The 18,084-nt window shown below is 49.0% G+C and overlaps 1 protein-coding gene and 1 non-coding gene across 5 annotated transcripts; both read left to right on the top strand.

The window, feature by feature from the left end:
- Window positions 1-979: 979 nt before the first annotated feature.
- Window positions 980-16,669, top strand: PABPC4 (poly(A) binding protein cytoplasmic 4). Of its 4 annotated transcripts, none has more exons than XM_058553767.1 (16): window positions 980-2,087; window positions 4,884-5,077; window positions 5,857-5,972; window positions 7,227-7,366; window positions 7,703-7,797; window positions 8,456-8,593; window positions 9,573-9,668; window positions 11,657-11,929; window positions 12,273-12,360; window positions 12,507-12,578; window positions 13,129-13,215; window positions 13,310-13,437; window positions 14,607-14,700; window positions 14,815-14,945; window positions 15,189-15,291; window positions 16,353-16,669. In XM_058553767.1, the coding sequence occupies exons 1-15, from the start codon at window positions 1,895-1,897 to the stop codon at window positions 15,276-15,278; spliced, it is 1,935 nt and encodes a 644-aa protein (XP_058409750.1). In that variant the 5' UTR covers window positions 980-1,894; the 3' UTR covers window positions 15,279-15,291; window positions 16,353-16,669. The 4 variants fall into 4 exon arrangements, with proteins under 4 accessions (XP_058409750.1, XP_058409749.1, XP_058409752.1 ...); XM_058553766.1 differs by having other exon boundaries at window positions 12,507-12,626; XM_058553769.1 differs by lacking the exon at window positions 13,129-13,215.
- Window positions 9,942-10,076, top strand: LOC131413281 (small nucleolar RNA SNORA55). The gene has a single exon (XR_009221943.1). It is a non-coding gene; the product is annotated as a small nucleolar RNA SNORA55 (small nucleolar RNA).
- Window positions 16,670-18,084: the final 1,415 nt, after the last annotated feature.

The following is an 18,084-nucleotide window of genomic DNA, read 5'->3' as shown; positions in this document are numbered from 1 at the left end:
CTGGCATTGGCATAGAGGGAGCCCTGATTAACCATTTCTTTGAATGAATGAATATATAAATACATGTATTTCTTCATTCCTTTACAGAAATCAGTGGTCTTCAATGGAAGTGTCTGTATGCCCTTCGGTAATTTCTGTTTTTGGTTGTCACGATGATGGGGAGGGTAGTTCATGGCATTTATGGAGGAAGGAATGCTATACATCTTGCAACACATAGAGACAGTCACACATAACGTAGACTCATCCCATATACCACATGACTTTCAAATGACCTGCCAGATCCTCATGTAGATGAAAAAATCTTTTTATAACTCTTGGAGCCTAGACACTAACTCCCTCTTCCATAGAAACAGAAAGTATTTTTGCGCCCTTAAATGTCAACTAAATTTCCAGGAATGCCACTACCATGCAAATAGAGGGATGATTGCATTTTGTTTCATTGAAGCTTTACCAAATTTATTTATCTTTCCAGAGAATCCAATCACCCATGGATACTACTACATTTGTAGCCGTCGCGTTCTGGATGATTCTACCTCTAGGTCCCAGTAGTCTGAAAACTTCAGAATGTCTTCTCCTGTATTTGGGCCCAAACATTTCTATACTGAACCACTTATTATATAATTATAATTATTTTATGTCATCTTTATTTCACAATACATTGATTATAAACATTAGGCGTGCGGGTGGGTTAAATTATCTGCGAGTTCTTTTCCCGGAGGGGAGGGCGGTTTCCACTCTAAGAGTCTGGAAAGCGGCCCTTGGGTCCAGCGGAGGCCCCCGCGGAGCGGTCCTCCGTGCGCCAGGGGTCGCTGTGGCGCCGCGCGGCCGCGCCGGGTCGCTCTCGCGTGGCCGCCCCGCCTCGGGCCCCCGGGCCGAGTGGGCGGGCACGACTGCGCCCAGGTCGCGAGGCGCCCTTCGACCAGCAGCGCCCGGGGCGGGCGGGTATAAATGGAGCGGTGGCTCCGTCGGCCGCCTCTCTCCGCCCCGGGTTGCCGCAGCCTGCGCCGCTTTCGGGCCCAGCAGCCTGAAGAAAAAAAGAGAAAAAGATAAAAAAAACCCGAAAACGCTTTAAAATCTAAAAAAAAAAAAAAAGAAAAAGGAAAGAGAGAAAAAAAATTGAATCCTCCTCGGAGAACCCGCGGGGAAGTCACTTTCGCACGCTTCCGGCCTGCCCGCGCCCGCCGCCGCCGCACCTGGGCGCCCGTCGGTCCGGTCCGTCGGTCCGGTGGTGAGCCGCCCGCGTCCACGCGACTCCGCTCCGGCCGCCCGTCCGCGCCGCGTGGCAGCCCCGCGCCCGCCGCCCTCGCCCCCCTCGCCCCCCGCGCGCCGGCCTCCCCGCGCACCACGTGTCCGCGCTGCCCTTCGCCGGCCCGGCGTGGGAGGCGGCTGCGCGCTCGGCCCGCCCGGGGCTTGCCGAATCGGCACCGACCAATATTTGGTTTCCCTCTTCTCCTGGCCGCTGTAATCTTAAACCGCCAGCAGCCCGGGGCCTATATTTATAGAGAAACGCGTGTCCTGGAGGCCGCCGTGGGCACCATTTGGTTGCCACTTGAAGAATTTTTATAATTTGGAGGGGAGTCCCCATTTTAATTTTTTTTTTTTTTTTGGAAATTTGGAGCTTCAGACCAGGACAGCTGAAAATTACAAACTCCCAGGGAGGGCCATATTGTTTTTGCGAGCCTTTTGTCTGTGGTTTTGCAGTCTCGTGCGAGCCGTCCCTGAACAACTCTGGGCGGTCTTCTGTCTCTCTGAGCCGACTCCAGCTTCCCTGAGCTTCCCTCTGCCACCTGTGAGCCGCGGCGCGGGCCACGGCTCCGAGAAGAGCCCCTTTTGTCCTGTGGGGTCCCTCTAAGAAGTCCTCCTGGCGGGGCTCGGGGTGGTGGGGGCTGGGGAGATGAACGCTGCAGCCAGCAGCTACCCCATGGCCTCCCTGTACGTGGGTGACCTGCACTCGGACGTCACCGAGGCCATGCTGTATGAAAAGTTCAGTCCTGCGGGGCCTGTGCTGTCCATCCGGGTCTGCCGCGATATGATCACCCGCCGCTCCCTGGGTTATGCCTACGTCAACTTCCAGCAGCCGGCTGACGGTGAGTAGAAGCGATGTCCACACATTCGTGGGATCCCAGGGGACCCAAGGAGTCAGCCTCCACGCGGGTCCCCACGCCCACGGAGGGGGCCTCAGGACAACACATTGCCACAGAAGCCATAGTGGGGAACAGGATGCGGGGGTTTAGAACAAGGATCCTGGCATCAGGTGACCCGAGTTTCAGTCCTGCGTCCACCACTTGCTAACTGGGTGACCTTGGGCTAATCAGTGGTGACTGTGGGGTTGGAACCCAAGGAGACCGTAAAGTGGGATCAGAGGGAAATGGTTCTCCCATTGTGTCTGTGGTCCTGCTCCAGTGGGGCTGGGCTGTTAGAGACCCTTGCCTGGTCAGTGGGCATGGGCTTGCGCCCCTCACAGGCCTGCCAAAAAGACAGAGTGGTTGAAACACAAATCCTGCAACAATTTTAGGTGGCAAAGCTGCTGCCTCTTCCCCTACCTTTACCCTTGACTAAGAGTCTTTGATTTTGTGCTGATAAGGGGTCTTTCAGGGCAGGTGGGAAGCAGGGGAGCAATTCCGTGTGTTCAGCGTGAGCGGGCGCATGTGTTAGCACCACCAGAGCTGCAGGTGCCAGGCCAGCTCCCTGGTCTGGGCGTTTGCTTGCCAGTGGGGTGGAGGAGTTCTTTGCTCTCTGGACAAAGCCCTGGTCTGTGGAGAAGGGTATCCAAGTAGTCTGGGGAAGCGTCGCTTGGAAATCCACTGGGCTGGTGGAGACTATCGCCTCACCTGTGAACAGTGCTTTCCAGTTGTCGGAACCTTTACTTCATCCCATCTGAAGAAAATAGAACTCCTGAGAAGGAAAAGGAACTGCAAAAGGTTGGAGGCTAAGCTGGGACCGTCAGTGCAGTGCTCTGCCCGTCCAGATTGGGGCCTTAGCTCAGAGCGGTGGAGAGGTATGCTGCAGGCGTGGCAGGAGTGAGGCCAGAGGAAACCTAATCGGGGGCTGCACGTGACTCCAGATTAAAAGGGAACAACTGTAGAGACCATCACTGGGAGAAACAAGCCATTCTGTGGCAAAGGATCTCCAGGTCCCTATTTTCGTCCCCACTTTGTTCACTGTCCGTGAAGCACAGAGAATGTCACTTGCACAGGACTGGACCTGTTGAGAGACACGAGGCACTGCTACCACCGAGTTCAGTGTGCTCTGAGCTGAGTGGTGTCTGGCCACAGGGCACAAAGGAGATAGCTGGGTGTGGCCTTATTAGCTGGGAGTAGTGGGTGCATTGGCTGTTGCCTCCTTCTTGACTCTTCTGAACAAAAGTCCTGTCACTTAGAGATAGTAGCAGAAGCCATTGGTCAATGTGTCTGCCAACACATACCTCTGCAGGACCTCTCTCTGCTATAAATAAGTGCAGTCAGATTTGTCAGACTAAGCCGACTTGCCTTCTGCGGCGCCGCCTGGAAATAGACGAGAAGCTGTGTTGAAATGGGCTCCTTCGCTGCTAATTAATGAAAACAGTTTGGGGGTCCCAGGCTGTGATCACAGCTGGCCATCACAAGCGAACTCTTCTGCACCTGGACTTTTCCTGACTTGGATCTGCTCTGTCCCCCCTTTCCCTGATCTCCTCTCCTCCCATACTGAGGAGCCCACCTGAGGAAGGGAGAAACGGTGGTGAGAAATAATAACTGAAAAGGAGATGCTCCCGTGGCTGCCTGAGCAGCTGAGCTTGTGGAGGCAGTTAGGGAATTTTGTGTGCTCTAAGTGAGATGGTGCCTTGAGGTGGGAGAAACACAGCTCCGCACCACTGGATGGAGGAGAGTCTGGCTGATATCTTCGCATAAGTCAGGGCAAGTGACCACCAGCTCTGTATCTTTTTACCACCAGTGAAGAGAAGTGTTCTTGCTGGCATATGATATATTTTAGCTTCTGGTCTTTTAAATGGTCTCCATGGTGCACACATGGATTTGGTTGGGAAGCCAAGGAAGCATCCCAAGGCCCTCGATGGAGAAGTTGGTTGGGCACCAAGGCATTTGAAGTCCTGGGATTCCATGGAAGTCAGATTAAGGCTTCAGAAGACCTGGAAACCACTAGGTGCAAGGCCTGCCTGCACTGTCTGCTTAGGCAGAAAGGAGTTGCCGTTTCATCTTTCTTGTTCTCATGATACAAAGAACATTTATGTGCGTGACCATTAGTATTTATCCTTTTGGTGATTGAGGCTTTTTTGTCTGAGTCAATTTCTGTTCTCAGAAATTGAAAATCGAAGAAACTGGGCTGAATTCAGGGATCCGTTTCTCACAGATTTTGTTTTGTCGTTTGTCTCCTAGACGAATTGTAGACTGAAGGGTAGCTCGGCGATAACTTTGATGCAATACCTTACCAAAAGATAATCAGAAAATCGGGTGTTGGTTTTTTAATTGCTAGTTTCCTGAACATAAGTTTGTTCATTTTATAAAATGGATAATTTCGCCTGTACCACCTTCTTCACGGTGGGTAGAATGCTGCAAAGTCTTTTATAAATGATAAAGCTTGGTGAAATGTGAGGTGCTATCATTTGATCTTGGTGCCATAAGGCCATTTAGAGCATCTTATCCAACAAAGATGCAGACCCAGAGGGGCTGAGACTTCCGTCATGAAGTAGAGTGATGGGCTAGAACTTATTCTACCCTCAGTAGCAACGCAGGCTAGAGGAGTCTAATGCCCTTTAATTTTAATAGAGTTGCCTTTTGTCAGAGTGATTACCTTGAAAAGCCCTGGAGTCCTTGTTCCTAGGATGGTAGCAGTCACCTGTGTGAGGTGACGTTTTATATTCTTGACTAAAATGTGTTTTTCTCTTGCAGCTGAGCGGGCCTTGGATACCATGAACTTTGATGTGATTAAGGGAAAGCCAATCCGTATCATGTGGTCTCAGAGGGATCCCTCTTTGAGAAAATCTGGTGTGGGAAACGTCTTCATCAAGAACCTGGACAAATCTATAGATAACAAGGCACTTTATGATACTTTTTCTGCTTTTGGAAACATTCTGTCCTGCAAGGTAAACATTGATTAAATGATTTTAGCAGAATAATTACTGAATCCTGAAAAGAAGATAAATACTAAATGAGGAACTACCTTAGAATTGGGTGGCAGGGTATGGTCATTTTCAAAATGCTGGAAATGGCCCTGAAGCCTAAAAGTTCCCTGTAGATAATCTCGTGCCACAACCCAGCATAACCAGCAGGTGCTTTCGTGTCTTTGTTTATTCTTCCCTCTGCCTGAAATATCCTTCCTGTTTTCTAGCTTGGGAAGCATCAAAAGGTTTCTCTTTTGGGTGGGGGTGGGGAGGTGGGGGAGGAGAGGGCCAGAGCATGCCTCTGGTTTCCAGGAAGCTGTACTCCGTCATTTTAGAAGCGTAAATTCACCCTCTTCCTTCTCCACGCACCTGTTTATGTGGAGAATTTTGTACAACTTGTGTGGTGGTGGTTTACGTGTCTTACTCCACACTAGACTGAAATTCTATTGCAGGCTTGGAAAATGGTTTGTTTTTCTGCAGCACCATGGTTTTGCACCCAGATCTCTAAATGTTTTTTAATGAAATAAGAAAACATTTGGATAGACACAGCCTAATAGTGGCTACCTTTTGTAGATGGAACATGACTAGGTCCCTGGTGCTGTGCTGCATGTTAGAAAAACCTTACATGCTGTGGTCTCCTGGGTTTTGACCATGGATGGGCTAGAGGCCTCTCAGAACAGGAGGCCCTGAGTGGGAGACCACGTGGTTCTCGACTCTGGAGCTGGTCAGTGGCGCTAAAGTGGCTGCCTTGTCTTTGACAGGTGGTGTGTGACGAGAACGGCTCTAAGGGTTATGCCTTTGTCCACTTCGAGACCCAAGAGGCTGCTGACAAGGCCATCGAGAAGATGAACGGCATGCTCCTCAATGACCGCAAAGTGTGAGTGTCCCAGTCTGGAGCAACAACCATCGCATGAGCCAGCCGTGGCCCCACCTCGGTATTAACTGGCACACACAAGGCAGCTACTGGTTCTCTCGGCCCAAGTGTGGCCTGCTCCTACCTCTCCACTCCAGGGCTGGTGAGTCTCCCTGCCCGAGCCGTGGCAGCCCTTTTGACTCGCCAGGGTGGGCTTCCTGCCCAAGCCATGGCCTGCCTGCCGCCTCTCCCTTAAAAGCATCTGTCCGTGGGTTTTGTGAGCATCAGCAGCTGGGGCTGGCTGGAAGGCAGCTCTAAGCCCACTCTGAGCAGGGGTCTTTGCCAGCGGCAGAGTGGAGAGGGCCCTGAACTGACCAGGAGCTGTATACTAGCTATGTGACCTTGGCCTTCCTGTGACTCAGGTCTGTCCATGGGGTCACTCACTAGGGGTTGGTGCCAAATTGTCCCCAGATCTCCACTTGGCTGACTTATGACTCAGTGGCTTTCTAATACAAGGCTGGCTCCACAGAAATACTTAATTTGGTTACAATGAAAAAAATCTCATCCCATTGCAAAAGACACTTCATAATAGACCTTGTTGCTTTGGTGTGGTTATTGCAGAGTGGAGAGAGGGGGATCTTAGCCGAGCCACACAGGGAGAGGAGAAGGGACAGTAAGTCTCAGCTGTCACGAGCAAAACTCATTTCTGTCCTTGGTGTTGTTGAAAAGACCAGGGCATGGGTTACATATGTATGTGCCCAGTGGTCAGGTCTTCCAAAGATATCACTAGAAAGAAATCTAAAGACTTTGAACGTATGGATACATTTTTCTATTAAGTGTAAACAACTCCAAAATGAGTAAACTGAAAAAGCAAAGGCTACCTCTTCGTTCACTCCGACAATCTCACTGCCAGGATTAACCACTGTTAACAGTTTGGTTTGTATCCTTCCAGACCTTTTCTATGCATTTACATAGATGTACAGAAATGAACGTTTTAAAAACATGGTCATCAGGTTTCTTCACGAAGGCAGTGTCATGTGGTAGGAGTAGCCCTGGTCTGAGCCAGGAGCCCCTGGGGCTGGTCCTTGCAGGACGGTCCTTCCTCTTTCTCTTTCTGCTGGGGAGTTGGGGCGTCTCTGAGCTTGGTCTCCTGGTGGTTGGATGGGGACTCGTGTGTTTTAACCTCTCCTGTCAGCCTTTAACCTGCGTTCCTTTGGGCCCCTGGAAATCATGTTTTGTTCCTCTGGATGATCACTGTTTTTCATGGTTTCTTTTTAGGTTTGTGGGCAGATTCAAGTCTCGAAAAGAGCGAGAAGCCGAGCTTGGAGCCAAAGCCAAGGAATTCACCAATGTTTATATAAAAAACTTTGGGGAAGAGGTGGATGATGAGAGTCTGAAAGAGCTATTCAGCCAGTTTGGTAAGTCAGGGTCCTTTGTCCCGTGTATCCCCTTTTATAGTCCACCAAACCTAGAATTCATCTGTTTTTACTTATTTAAGAGTTGAGAGCACCCAGACCCAGAAGTAAAATACTTTGCATGACAGAGGTTACAGGGTAGATAGGAATAGGCTCCAGGTCTCAGCTCCTGGCTTCATCCTGCCTCATCCCATCTCCAAGGCCATCTCAGCAGCTTGGTCAGAATGATGCCTCTTTCTTAGAGTCCATCTGGGTTCAGCAAGAGGTGTGCTTCACGTGGGCTCCTAGAGAAGCTGTGGTAGAGATGGTGTTACTAATAGTTCTGTCCTTTGGTAATAGGTAAGACCCTAAGTGTCAAGGTGATGAGAGATCCCAGTGGGAAATCCAAAGGCTTTGGCTTTGTGAGTTACGAGAAACACGAGGATGCTAATAAGGTGAGAGTACCACAAGGGTGGGGAAAACTTTGTAGGAAGTGGCCCCAGAGTGGGCAGGGCAGGGCCTTGCTAGCACCTAGAGTGGAGCTGGAATTATCTAAGTATCTGTAGTGAGGCCATTCCTGTACTTGAGAATTGTCTTCTTGAGGGATTTCATGTGTTAATGTATCATTTAACTGTTGCTAAAGCACTCGGCACATACCTGTCACCTCAGCTGTTTACCCTGTAGGTTAAAATAGGACAGATTTTTGTTCTCATTCATGAGTGAGGGAACTAAAGGCCACAGGGCTGCTGATTTGATAATAGCACAGCAGCTACTGGTGGGTGAAGCGTTGTAGTAGGCCCTCGACGTGTATCACTTAATACCCACAAAAGAACCTGAGAAATTTAGTGGCAACTAGATAATCAAGCTAGACTCATGTCTACCATGCTTATATTTATACAGCTGTACTAGTTTTTTCTGTATTATCTAGACCAATAACCCATTTAAATATTAACCCCATTTTGCTGATAAGGAAGTTTGGGTTTGCTGAGCTGACTGCAGAGACAGAATGAAGTTAGTTTGTAAAATATTTCTTTCTCTCAATATTTGGTGGGACTTAGAGACTTCTAGAGCAAGGCCCTTGCCTCTTGATTTAAAGACATGTATTTCCTCTAGGCTGTGGAAGAGATGAATGGAAAAGAAATCAGTGGGAAAGTCATTTTTGTAGGCCGTGCACAGAAGAAAGTGGAACGACAGGCTGAGTTAAAACGGAAATTTGAACAGCTGAAACAAGAGAGAATTAGTCGATACCAGGTGAGAGGTGGTCATGGCACAGCCTACCAGTAGGGCTTTACTATGAAATATTTGCGAAGTGCCCTTATATTTAGCAGGCTTTCTGTTGTTTTTTTTTTTTCCTGAGGAAGATTAGCCCTGAGTTAACATCCATTGCCAGTCTTCCTCTTTTTTTTTTTTTTGCTTGAGGAAGATTAGCCCTGAGCTAACATCTGTTCCAGTCTTCTACATTTTTTTTTTTTGTTTATGTGGGTCACTGCCACAGTGTGGCTGACGAGTGGTGTTAGGTCCACACCCAGGATCCGAACCTGTGAACCCGGGCCACTGAAGCAGAACATGCCAAACTCAACCACTACGCCACGGGGCCGGCCCCAGCAGACTTTCTCTTTGGAGACTTGAAGTCTGCTCTTCCTCTCATTTCTCCCAAGATCGTTAAGTTTAAAAGGCTATACCTACTAGATACAGCAGCGATACTAGAACAAGGACGAAAGAGGTTAATTTATTCATTTAGGGACTCTATTCTGGAGGCCTCAGTGTGTTCTTAGTCATGTGGGTTCCTTTTACTTAAATGGTACCCCTTTGTTTGGAATGGTGGCAAGAAGAGTCCTGCTGGGGTGAGTGGTCAGCCAGAGCGGCTGTGAGGAAAGGTGTTAATGGCATGTGACTACATTGATGGTCCTATCAGAATCTTAGGGGGCCAGCCCGGTGGCATAGCGGTTAAGTGTGCGTGCTCCACTTCGGTGGCCTGGAATTCACAGGTTCGGATCCCAGGTGTGGACCGATGCACCGCTTGTCAGGCCATGCTGTGGCGGCGTCCCACATAAAGTAGAGGAAGATGGGCACAGATGTTAGCCCAGGGCCAATGTTCCTCAGGAAAAAGAGGAGGTCAAGTACCTAAAGATGCTCATGCTGCTGGTCTGGGGACCACACTTTGAGAACCTGTGTTAGGGAATATATGGGGTATACAGAAGTGTAATTATTAATGATCCTTTTGCTTCAGGGGGTAAATCTCTACATTAAGAACTTGGATGACACCATTGATGATGAGAAGTTAAGGAAAGAGTTTTCTCCTTTTGGATCAATCACCAGTGCAAAGGTATTTTACACTGAGATTTTGGGATCGAAAGCAGAAGTAGTAGTCTTTTAGAGGTTTATTGGCATTGTTTCATTGAGGGAGTAGGATCTAAATTGTGTTCATTTCTGGGAGTGACTACCACATTAACCCAGCAAATTCCTCCTGGCGTTCAATTACCCATCTGAGTATATGCTCTGGAGAAGGACATTTCATTAGGTTAATATTGCCCTGTCTCCCAAGCATTGGGGTATGGCGAGGAATCTGACCCCGTCCCGCCCTGCTGACCCTCCCAGAGCACCTGAATCTTTCCCATTCTTTGCTGCTTTGTGCTGGTGTGGGGACAGATGGTGCTACAGTATGAGCAGAGGAAATCCAGACGGGTTGTTTTCCATTTGTCTTGGGGCCTGTCTCTACAACTCTGCCACACTTTCTCCTTGAATGAAGATATTTTGTGGATTTTGGAGCTGGGGTTGGGAACTTGCATCCTGGTTTTATAAAGAAGGAGGAAAGGGGATCGAGAAGTTGGTTTTTCCACGTTTTACAATTTGCATCATTTCCTTGATTTTCTTTGATAATCACATCGGCTGAGTTAGTAGGGTGAACTGAACCACGGCTTATGAACCCCATTTTAAAGATCAGGAATTTGAGTCCTTGAGCAAGAGAATGCTGGTTACATGAGGATGGTATACTGCATGTCCCTGGCACTTGGGGAGGGAACTGATGACATCTGGAAGTTTTGGGTCACAGCATGATACTCTAGTCCTCTCAGCAGAGGTGTAGCAGATGTCACAAAGTCCTTGTAGGTGGTGAGAAAGGAGGCCAAGTGGGCTAGTAAAGACTTGGTGACCCTGCCCTGGCCCTTAGCTTAAGTTACTCACAATCTTAGAGCATTATCAGTTGTAGCAGGGAGTTGGCCAGGGGCCACCCTGTGGAGTTGCCCACTTCCTGACCCCTTCTCTCTTAGCACCCCTTTGGCTGGCCTCCATCAGTGCAAGGAATGATAGCCTCTCCTTGCTTACTAGCACAGTAGTCAAGGTGATATTTGCAAGAAGAGAGCAAAAGAATCATATCTTGAAGTTTCACAGGCACCATTGTCAAGATCACGCTGTCACTTATTTTCACACACCTTATTGGCCCACCTCATTGGTAGAGAGTTGTTGGGTTGATAGACATCTTGGCTTCCATGTCCTCCACTTTAGGAGGCTCTCTACACAGTGAGCTAAGACACAAAATGGTGCCAAGCACCCAGGGTTATATTGCTACCAACGCTTCTGAGGAGGTAGGCCAGGGAAAGCAATAAATAACTTTTTCAAGTAAGGAAGAAGCCGTTTGTGAATGACTGGCTGTATGTGGAGAAAGACTGCCTGAACCAGTAGACGTGTGGCTTTGTAGCTGTTTGCCTTAGAGTATGTCATGGACATGAGGCTCAGAGAGGGCGAACAAGTGATTTGTCAAGGTTGTCCAGCCTAGAAATGGCAGAGCTTAAACTAGAATCCAGCTGCCTGTCTCCCAACTGGTTGTTCTTCTGCTGTGTTATTCCTATTGAATTGATGGCAGTCATAGGTTTTATAACTCCTTCCTCCCATGTATTTCAGAAGCATATCCTAAGCTTGCTAAGAGAGTATCAAAGTTTTGTTCACCAAGGTCTTGGGCGGATGAGTTCTACAGATAAATTGCTTGACACTACCGTCCAGATCTCTTGTGGGTTCCCAGAGGTAGTTGTGCTTCTGGGCATTAGAAAACATCTTTGGGATCCTAGTTGAACGATTAGCCATATCATAGTATTTGGGAACTTTCAAATCACCTGGGGATCTAACAAAGGAAATGCCTTGGTCTTCCCCTTAGAGGTTGTGACTTAGTTAATCTGGGGTACATCCTGGGACAGGGCTGAGAATCACTGACCCAGATTTGGTAACTCTTGCAGCAGAACTCAGGTTTTCTGGCTCTTTATAGCTGCCCCCCTCAACACACAGACACCTTTGTCTTAAGTAGCTGGTCTGCTTTTGTAGGTAATGCTGGAGGATGGGAGAAGCAAAGGGTTTGGCTTTGTCTGCTTCTCATCTCCTGAAGAGGCAACCAAAGCAGTCACTGAGATGAATGGACGCATCGTGGGCTCCAAGCCACTGTATGTTGCCCTGGCCCAGAGGAAGGAAGAGAGAAAGGCTCACCTGACCAACCAGTATATGCAGCGGGTGGCTGGAATGAGAGCACTCCCTGCCAATGCCATTTTAAATCAATTCCAGCCTGCAGCTGGTGGCTACTTTGTGCCAGCAGTTCCACAGGTGGGTCTGCTGTTTGTTCATGGCTCTTTGGAGCCTGCCCACTGGCAGCTGCTCCTGCAGTCTGCAGTGGTCAGGGAGAGGGATTTTCAGATATTGGAGTTCTAGAATGTCAGTGTAAGGACCCTTCCAGTAAAATGAGGAAGGACTTATTTGCAGTCACACGCACACAGTGGCAGGGGTAGAGTAAAGGAATCCCCATTAACTGACCCCTTCAGCTTTTGAATAGAGAGCGCCTCTATCCCGAATAGTTAGCATAGGGCTTGGTAGTGAGATGAGAAGAGGTACTTCTCTAGTGTGGGTTCAGGTCCTTAAAATAAAAGGGCTTGGGTGCTCTTTCTTACAGGCTCAGGGAAGACCTCCATATTATACACCTAACCAGTTAGCACAGATGAGGCCTAATCCACGCTGGCAGCAAGGTGGGAGACCTCAAGGTAGGTGGTGGGGAATAGTGATGTGGTCACCCAGGATATACCTATCCTGGTCTCCCCTGCCTCTCCTCCTTGCCCCCTCTGAGGAACAGCCTAGGTTCTGGTGCACATCATTGATGAATGATGTGCAATTTCTGTCTTTTCACCAGGCTTCCAAGGAATGCCAAGTGCTATACGCCAGTCTGGGCCTCGTCCAGCTCTTCGCCATCTGGCTCCAACTGGTAATGCTCCGGCCTCTCGTGGCCTCCCTACTACCGCTCAGAGAGTCGGTGAGCAAACTGGCCTTGAGAAGCGTGGCCCGGGGAGGAGGGAGTCAGGACGACTAGGCTCTGCCCAGGGTTGGTCAGTTTGTTGAGCTCATCGTGTTTTTCGAGTCTTGGTTCTATAATCAGCTGTGTGCTTAGGTAGGTATTTAAGGAGCAGAGAAACAATATGAGTTCTAGGAACGTTGGTTACTTTTAAGCATCTTCGCTCCTCGGTGACTCGTGAAAAAGGTTAGTTGTAGAAGTTTGTTAGCTGGATGACCACAGAGGCAGCCTGTTCTTTTGGGTGGGGTTGGGAGATAGAAGGAGACTTTTTTACAGACTATGTCCTGTATTCCGAGAGGTGGAAAGAGTTGTATGTTATCTGTTGGCTGTTCCTCGAAAGTAGTGGTAGTTGCCCCATGCGTGATGTGTTGTGTGAACATGCTTTGGAATTGCTCCTTCCGTGGGACGTGGCCAGTTGGACATCTGCTGCCAACACTGATGTGCATTTGCTGGTCTGTTGTAGGGTCTGAGTGCCCGGACCGCTTGGCTATGGACTTTGGTGGGGCTGGTGCCGCCCAGCAAGGGCTGACTGACAGCTGCCAGTCTGGAGGTGGTATTGGATGCACACAGAATGGGGAAAGATGGGATTTGACGGGCCTTTGCCCAGACTGATGGGCTTTAATTTTACTTGTTCTTTTCCTAAGGTGTTCCCACAGCTGTGCAGAACTTAGCACCTCGTGCTGCTGTTGCTGCCGCTGCTCCTCGGGCTGTTGCACCTTACAAATACGCGTCCAGTGTCCGCAGCCCTCACCCTGCCATGCAGCCTCTGCAGGTGAGAGGCTATATCCCCCAAACAGAATGCTAAAAGAATTTTTCCTGTTTCCACTTGATTGAAGAGATGCCTTCAATAGGTATTACGTACCTGCTCAGTGTCAGGCAGTGTTGTGACACTGCCCTTGAGGGGGCTCTCTCTAGTGGAAGAGCAGGGCTTGAAATTGTTCCTGATAACAGTTTACTCAGAAATGCCCCAGAGGAGACAGTGCTTCTCTCCTTTTTACAATATACGTGTGCTCAGCTCTTTGAGCTTTTCACATCCACTGGCCTAGTTGATCCTTAGCTACTCTGCAAAATGATCTGTACATTAAGGCAGGAAAGAACTTCATCTTGTAGATGAGAAGTTCAGCTTCAGAGTTAAGTTGGAGTGGGGGAGTTAGACCCAGATCTCAGATTTACCAAGACGGAACTTGTTATCTCTAGAGCTGTTCTCCTCAGGCAAGCCAAGATGCAACTGGTTTATTGCAAAGCTAAGTGGTAGTTTGCTTGGAGGAGCCACACAGCCTTGCAGTCCATAAGCTGCTTTCTAAGTGGAAGATTTCCTAGAACTTGATGCTCTGAAGTATGTTTTGCCTACAGGGCCCTACTTTTAGGGCTGTGACTGGCATTGACATTGCATATGAACAGTCATCAAGCCTTTGATACAATAAAAACGTTTGGTACAATAATGGTGGTGTACGATGTAATTATAAATGTTTTGATATGTATACCTTTTGACCCAGTCTCTATTGAGAATTCACCCTAAAGGAAAATTGTAATTCTCAGGAAAGGGCTACGTGTACAAATGTTCACTACACCTTATTTATTAACAAAGCTTCAAAATCTTGGGTAACCTTGGGTGATTTATGATGTTTATAACCTTGAGTAAATTAAAATGAGTTGATAGATGATTGTTAAGCATTTTAGGTTTGTTTTCTTATTCATTTTCCTTTCCTGCAAATAGCATGCCATTGTATTGTCGTTGGTTGTGTTTTTTATGTCCACACCACTCTGTTCCTCACCTCACCCCTCAATCCCCCGAGACTGAAATTAGTTCCTTGACAGCAAGGACTCGACCTCCATCTCCTCTTTCATATAGTAGACTTTCAAATGTTGAGTGGTCAGGCTCTTGACCACCGTCAAGTGTGCTTTCCTTGGTGCTGACCCGCTGCCTCTCCTGGTTCCCAGGCACCTCAGCCTGCGGTTCATGTGCAGGGGCAGGAGCCCCTGACCGCCTCCATGCTGGCTGCAGCACCCCCACAGGAACAGAAGCAGATGCTGGGTGAGTGACCCACATGCTTGCAGAAGAGGGGGCCGGAGCCTGGGACCGACCTGGACACCATGTCCATTCTTGACTGGGATTTGACCTGGTTTTTAATGAAATATCTCTCCGCAGGAGAACGTTTGTTCCCGCTCATCCAAACCATGCATTCGAACCTGGCTGGGAAGATTACGGGAATGCTGCTGGAGATCGACAACTCCGAGCTGCTGCACATGCTGGAGTCCCCTGAGTCTCTCCGCTCCAAGGTGAGCTGCTCCTCAGACCCTGCGGCTGGGGCTCACTCAGCTCGGGAGGACGACGGGCGGCCCTGGACACCCAGGTGCGGCAGAGAGAAGGGACTGCTGCCCTTTGACCTTCTCGTGTCTTGCTTGTGGTGTGGGTATCTGGGAAAGCGGTCAGCCCCCGCAGAGCCACCACTGGGCCGGGGCACCAGAGAGGGGTGGGGGCCTCTCCTCAGATGTCACTGACCACCTGGAGATTTCTCACAGGTGGATGAAGCTGTGGCCGTTCTACAGGCTCATCATGCCAAGAAAGAAGCTGCCCAGAAGGTGGGCGCTGTTGCTGCTGCTACCTCTTAGACAAGGAAAAACCGTATGTTTGGCTATTTTTGTTTTCTGCAATGGTTTTGACTTGTGAATATCTTTCTAAAAGATTGGGGCAGTGTATAGAACCATGTTTCTGCCATTTAACCTGGTAATTTGGGCAGGCTGTCACCTGATTTTTTTCTGGTATCTGGGTGAGTTAATATGGAGAAAAGAGTACAGGTTGTAAAATATAAGGAGTAAACAACAAGAGCATCTGGTTAGATCTTTCTCAAGAATCACCTTGTTGGTCTGGAATAATGATGGATATACAAGGCGTTGTCATACTCAGATCCCACAGCCTTATTTCTAGGAGCATCTCCCTGGTTTGGCTTGAGGTTGGTGAGGTGGGCTGTGTATGCAGCCACTGCTTAGCTCTGGGAACACGGGGCCAGAGGCTTTGGTGTCAAAGTGGGAGAGGCAGTCACACCTGACTACAGTTAGAGTGTGAGTGTTCCAGTCAACTTCTGGACTTGGGGTCCAGGGCCTCTGCAGGGGTATGGGTGAGTGAAGCTTAACTGTAACCTCTGACAAGGACTGGTAGTGGGTGCTTCCAGTCAGAGAAAGGAGAGAACCAAATGAGTAGAGGCAAGGAGAAAGCATATGGTAAGGGTCAGAGCTGGTGTGTTGGTAGGGGTTGACTTGGCATAGCCATGGTCCCTTGTCAAGGGCCTGAGCCCTGTCATTTGGAGTTTAAGCAAGAGAACCACAGAAGCCTTGAATACAGGATGCCCAGGAAGGGTGGGGGGTGGGGCTTTATAGACAGCAGTTAGCCTGCAAAGTCAGTCGTTCTCAACCAGGGTGCCCCCTCAGGGGACATTTGCTCATGTCTGTAGCCATTTTGGGTTGTCAGCTGGGATTGTGTTACTGGCATCTAGTGGGTAGAGGCCAGGGATGCTGCTAAACATCCTATATTGCGCAGGACAGCCCAACAATTATCTGGACCAAAATGTCAATAAGCACTGAGGTTCAGAAACTCTATAATTCCTTCTTCCATCAGCCAGAGATTTCAGTGAATCTCTGAGGTTCTTTTGGTTATGTATTTATTTGTGTTGGTACTTTTCTTTTCAGGATTCAAAAGCCAAATAACCCCTCATGGAATTCAGCTCAAGGTTTGAAGACTTCCTAGATTGTCCTATGGACCTCAACACCAAGAACCACAAATTGCCAATTTAATAGGTCATTTTGTATCAAAAGGTCAATTATGAAGCACCTAGAATTTTTCAATTTAAAGAATATATTCTCTGGGTTCTGCTATGGCCCAGACAGTGTTAACTTTTTTTTTTTTCTATTGTGGGTTTTGATTTCCCCCCCCCCCCCCCAGAAATTGGTTTTATTTGATGTACCCAAGTCTTAAGTTTCTCAATAAAGAAAAAACCTCCATAAAACTGCCTCTGTCTTAATCTAGTTTTACTCTGACCAGTTTTATTGTATAATCCCAGTTTTTACAGGAAGTAATTTTAGGATGTAAATAGAGTCAAATGAAGTTCTGTATAGTTTATCATCCTTTCCTAATGGTTATAAGCAGATTATTTTGGGTTAGCGAGGTGTGCAGAACTGTCCCATTGCATTCTATTATGGAGGGACCTTTATATTGGGAACAGAAGTGAGGTCTGATCAGAGAAGACCTTGGGTCTGGCACAGGAAATCCGGGGTATAGGTTGGGGTTGGCATGTGTCCCAAGGATATGTGTTGAGAGATGCAGAGCCTGGCCCCTCCCTTCTTGCACTGTGTTGGTTGGGCTTTGTCAGTCCCCTCTGTCTACTATTGTCAATTTATCCTGCAAGCAGGTCAGAAGATCCAGTTGCCCAGATTCTGCAGCTGAGGTTTCCTCTGGCAGTGGGAAAAGGCTCAGGAGATAGATCTGAGTGACAATAGCAAACAAGTGCTTAAGTCCTAAGGATTTTGTGTCCCTTTAGTCCTCAAAACGACCATAATCTGGCCAAGGTCAGCCAGTCGACTTGCCCTCCCTGTCCTCCAGCTGCACTTCCTTTTTCCCTTCCTCGAAAGCTGGCAGGCTGTCCGTCCTCGGGGCCTTAGCCAGGTGGTCCCTTTCCCTGGAGTGTTGCCCGGTTCTTGCCTCTTGGCAGGCTCCCCCTTTTCCTTAAGGTCTGGTCTCACCCTAAGTAACTGATCTAAAGGCTCAGTTTAGATATAAAACTATAAGTAGATTCCCCTGTTTCCTGACGTCCGCGGTTAACGCGACCGTGTACTGTATTTGTGTTTTCTATTAACGCCTGACTGCCCCTCCAAGTCACGCTCCGCGGGACCTGGGCGGTGCGGGCTGCATCTGCGCCGGCCGGCCAGGGGGCGGGCCCGGGCGCGGCTTCCGGCGGAAGAGCCGGGGCAAGATGGCTGCCGCCAAGAGGGTGCTGTACGGGGTGAGGCTGCGCGGGGGCGACGCGGGGGTCTTCGCAAACGAGGCGTCGATTGAGGGGATTTTTGGGGCGGCGTGAAGCGGCCCGGGCCGGGTCTCGTACGGGGCTTTACCCCCTCAGCCTGTGAACAGCGCCCGCGACCTGACGGCTTTGCTGGTCCTAGCGCTGTCCACAGCCATTTCCCCTCTGACCCTGGACTCAGAGAGGTGGTGAGACGTGGTGTTGTGACCTCAGACCGCATCCCAAACTCTCATGCCCATTCATTGCATAAATTGCGCAGCCCTGGCCCCTTAGATGAAGGAATTCCCACAATAGCCGGGGCACTTTGGAAACAGCCTCACTGCGCGAGTTAGTGAGCACTGTGATGGCGGTTGTATGACGACGTTGTTGAGGAGGATTGGGCTGTGGGTTTCGGGCAATGACTA

The sequence above is a fragment of the Diceros bicornis genome, chromosome 13 (genome assembly GCF_020826845.1).
Source record: "Diceros bicornis minor isolate mBicDic1 chromosome 13, mDicBic1.mat.cur, whole genome shotgun sequence".
In the NCBI taxonomy this organism is placed as follows: domain Eukaryota; kingdom Metazoa; phylum Chordata; class Mammalia; order Perissodactyla; family Rhinocerotidae; genus Diceros; species Diceros bicornis.
Note: the sequence above shows the minus strand (reverse complement) of the source record. Positions and strands in the feature narration are given on the sequence as shown.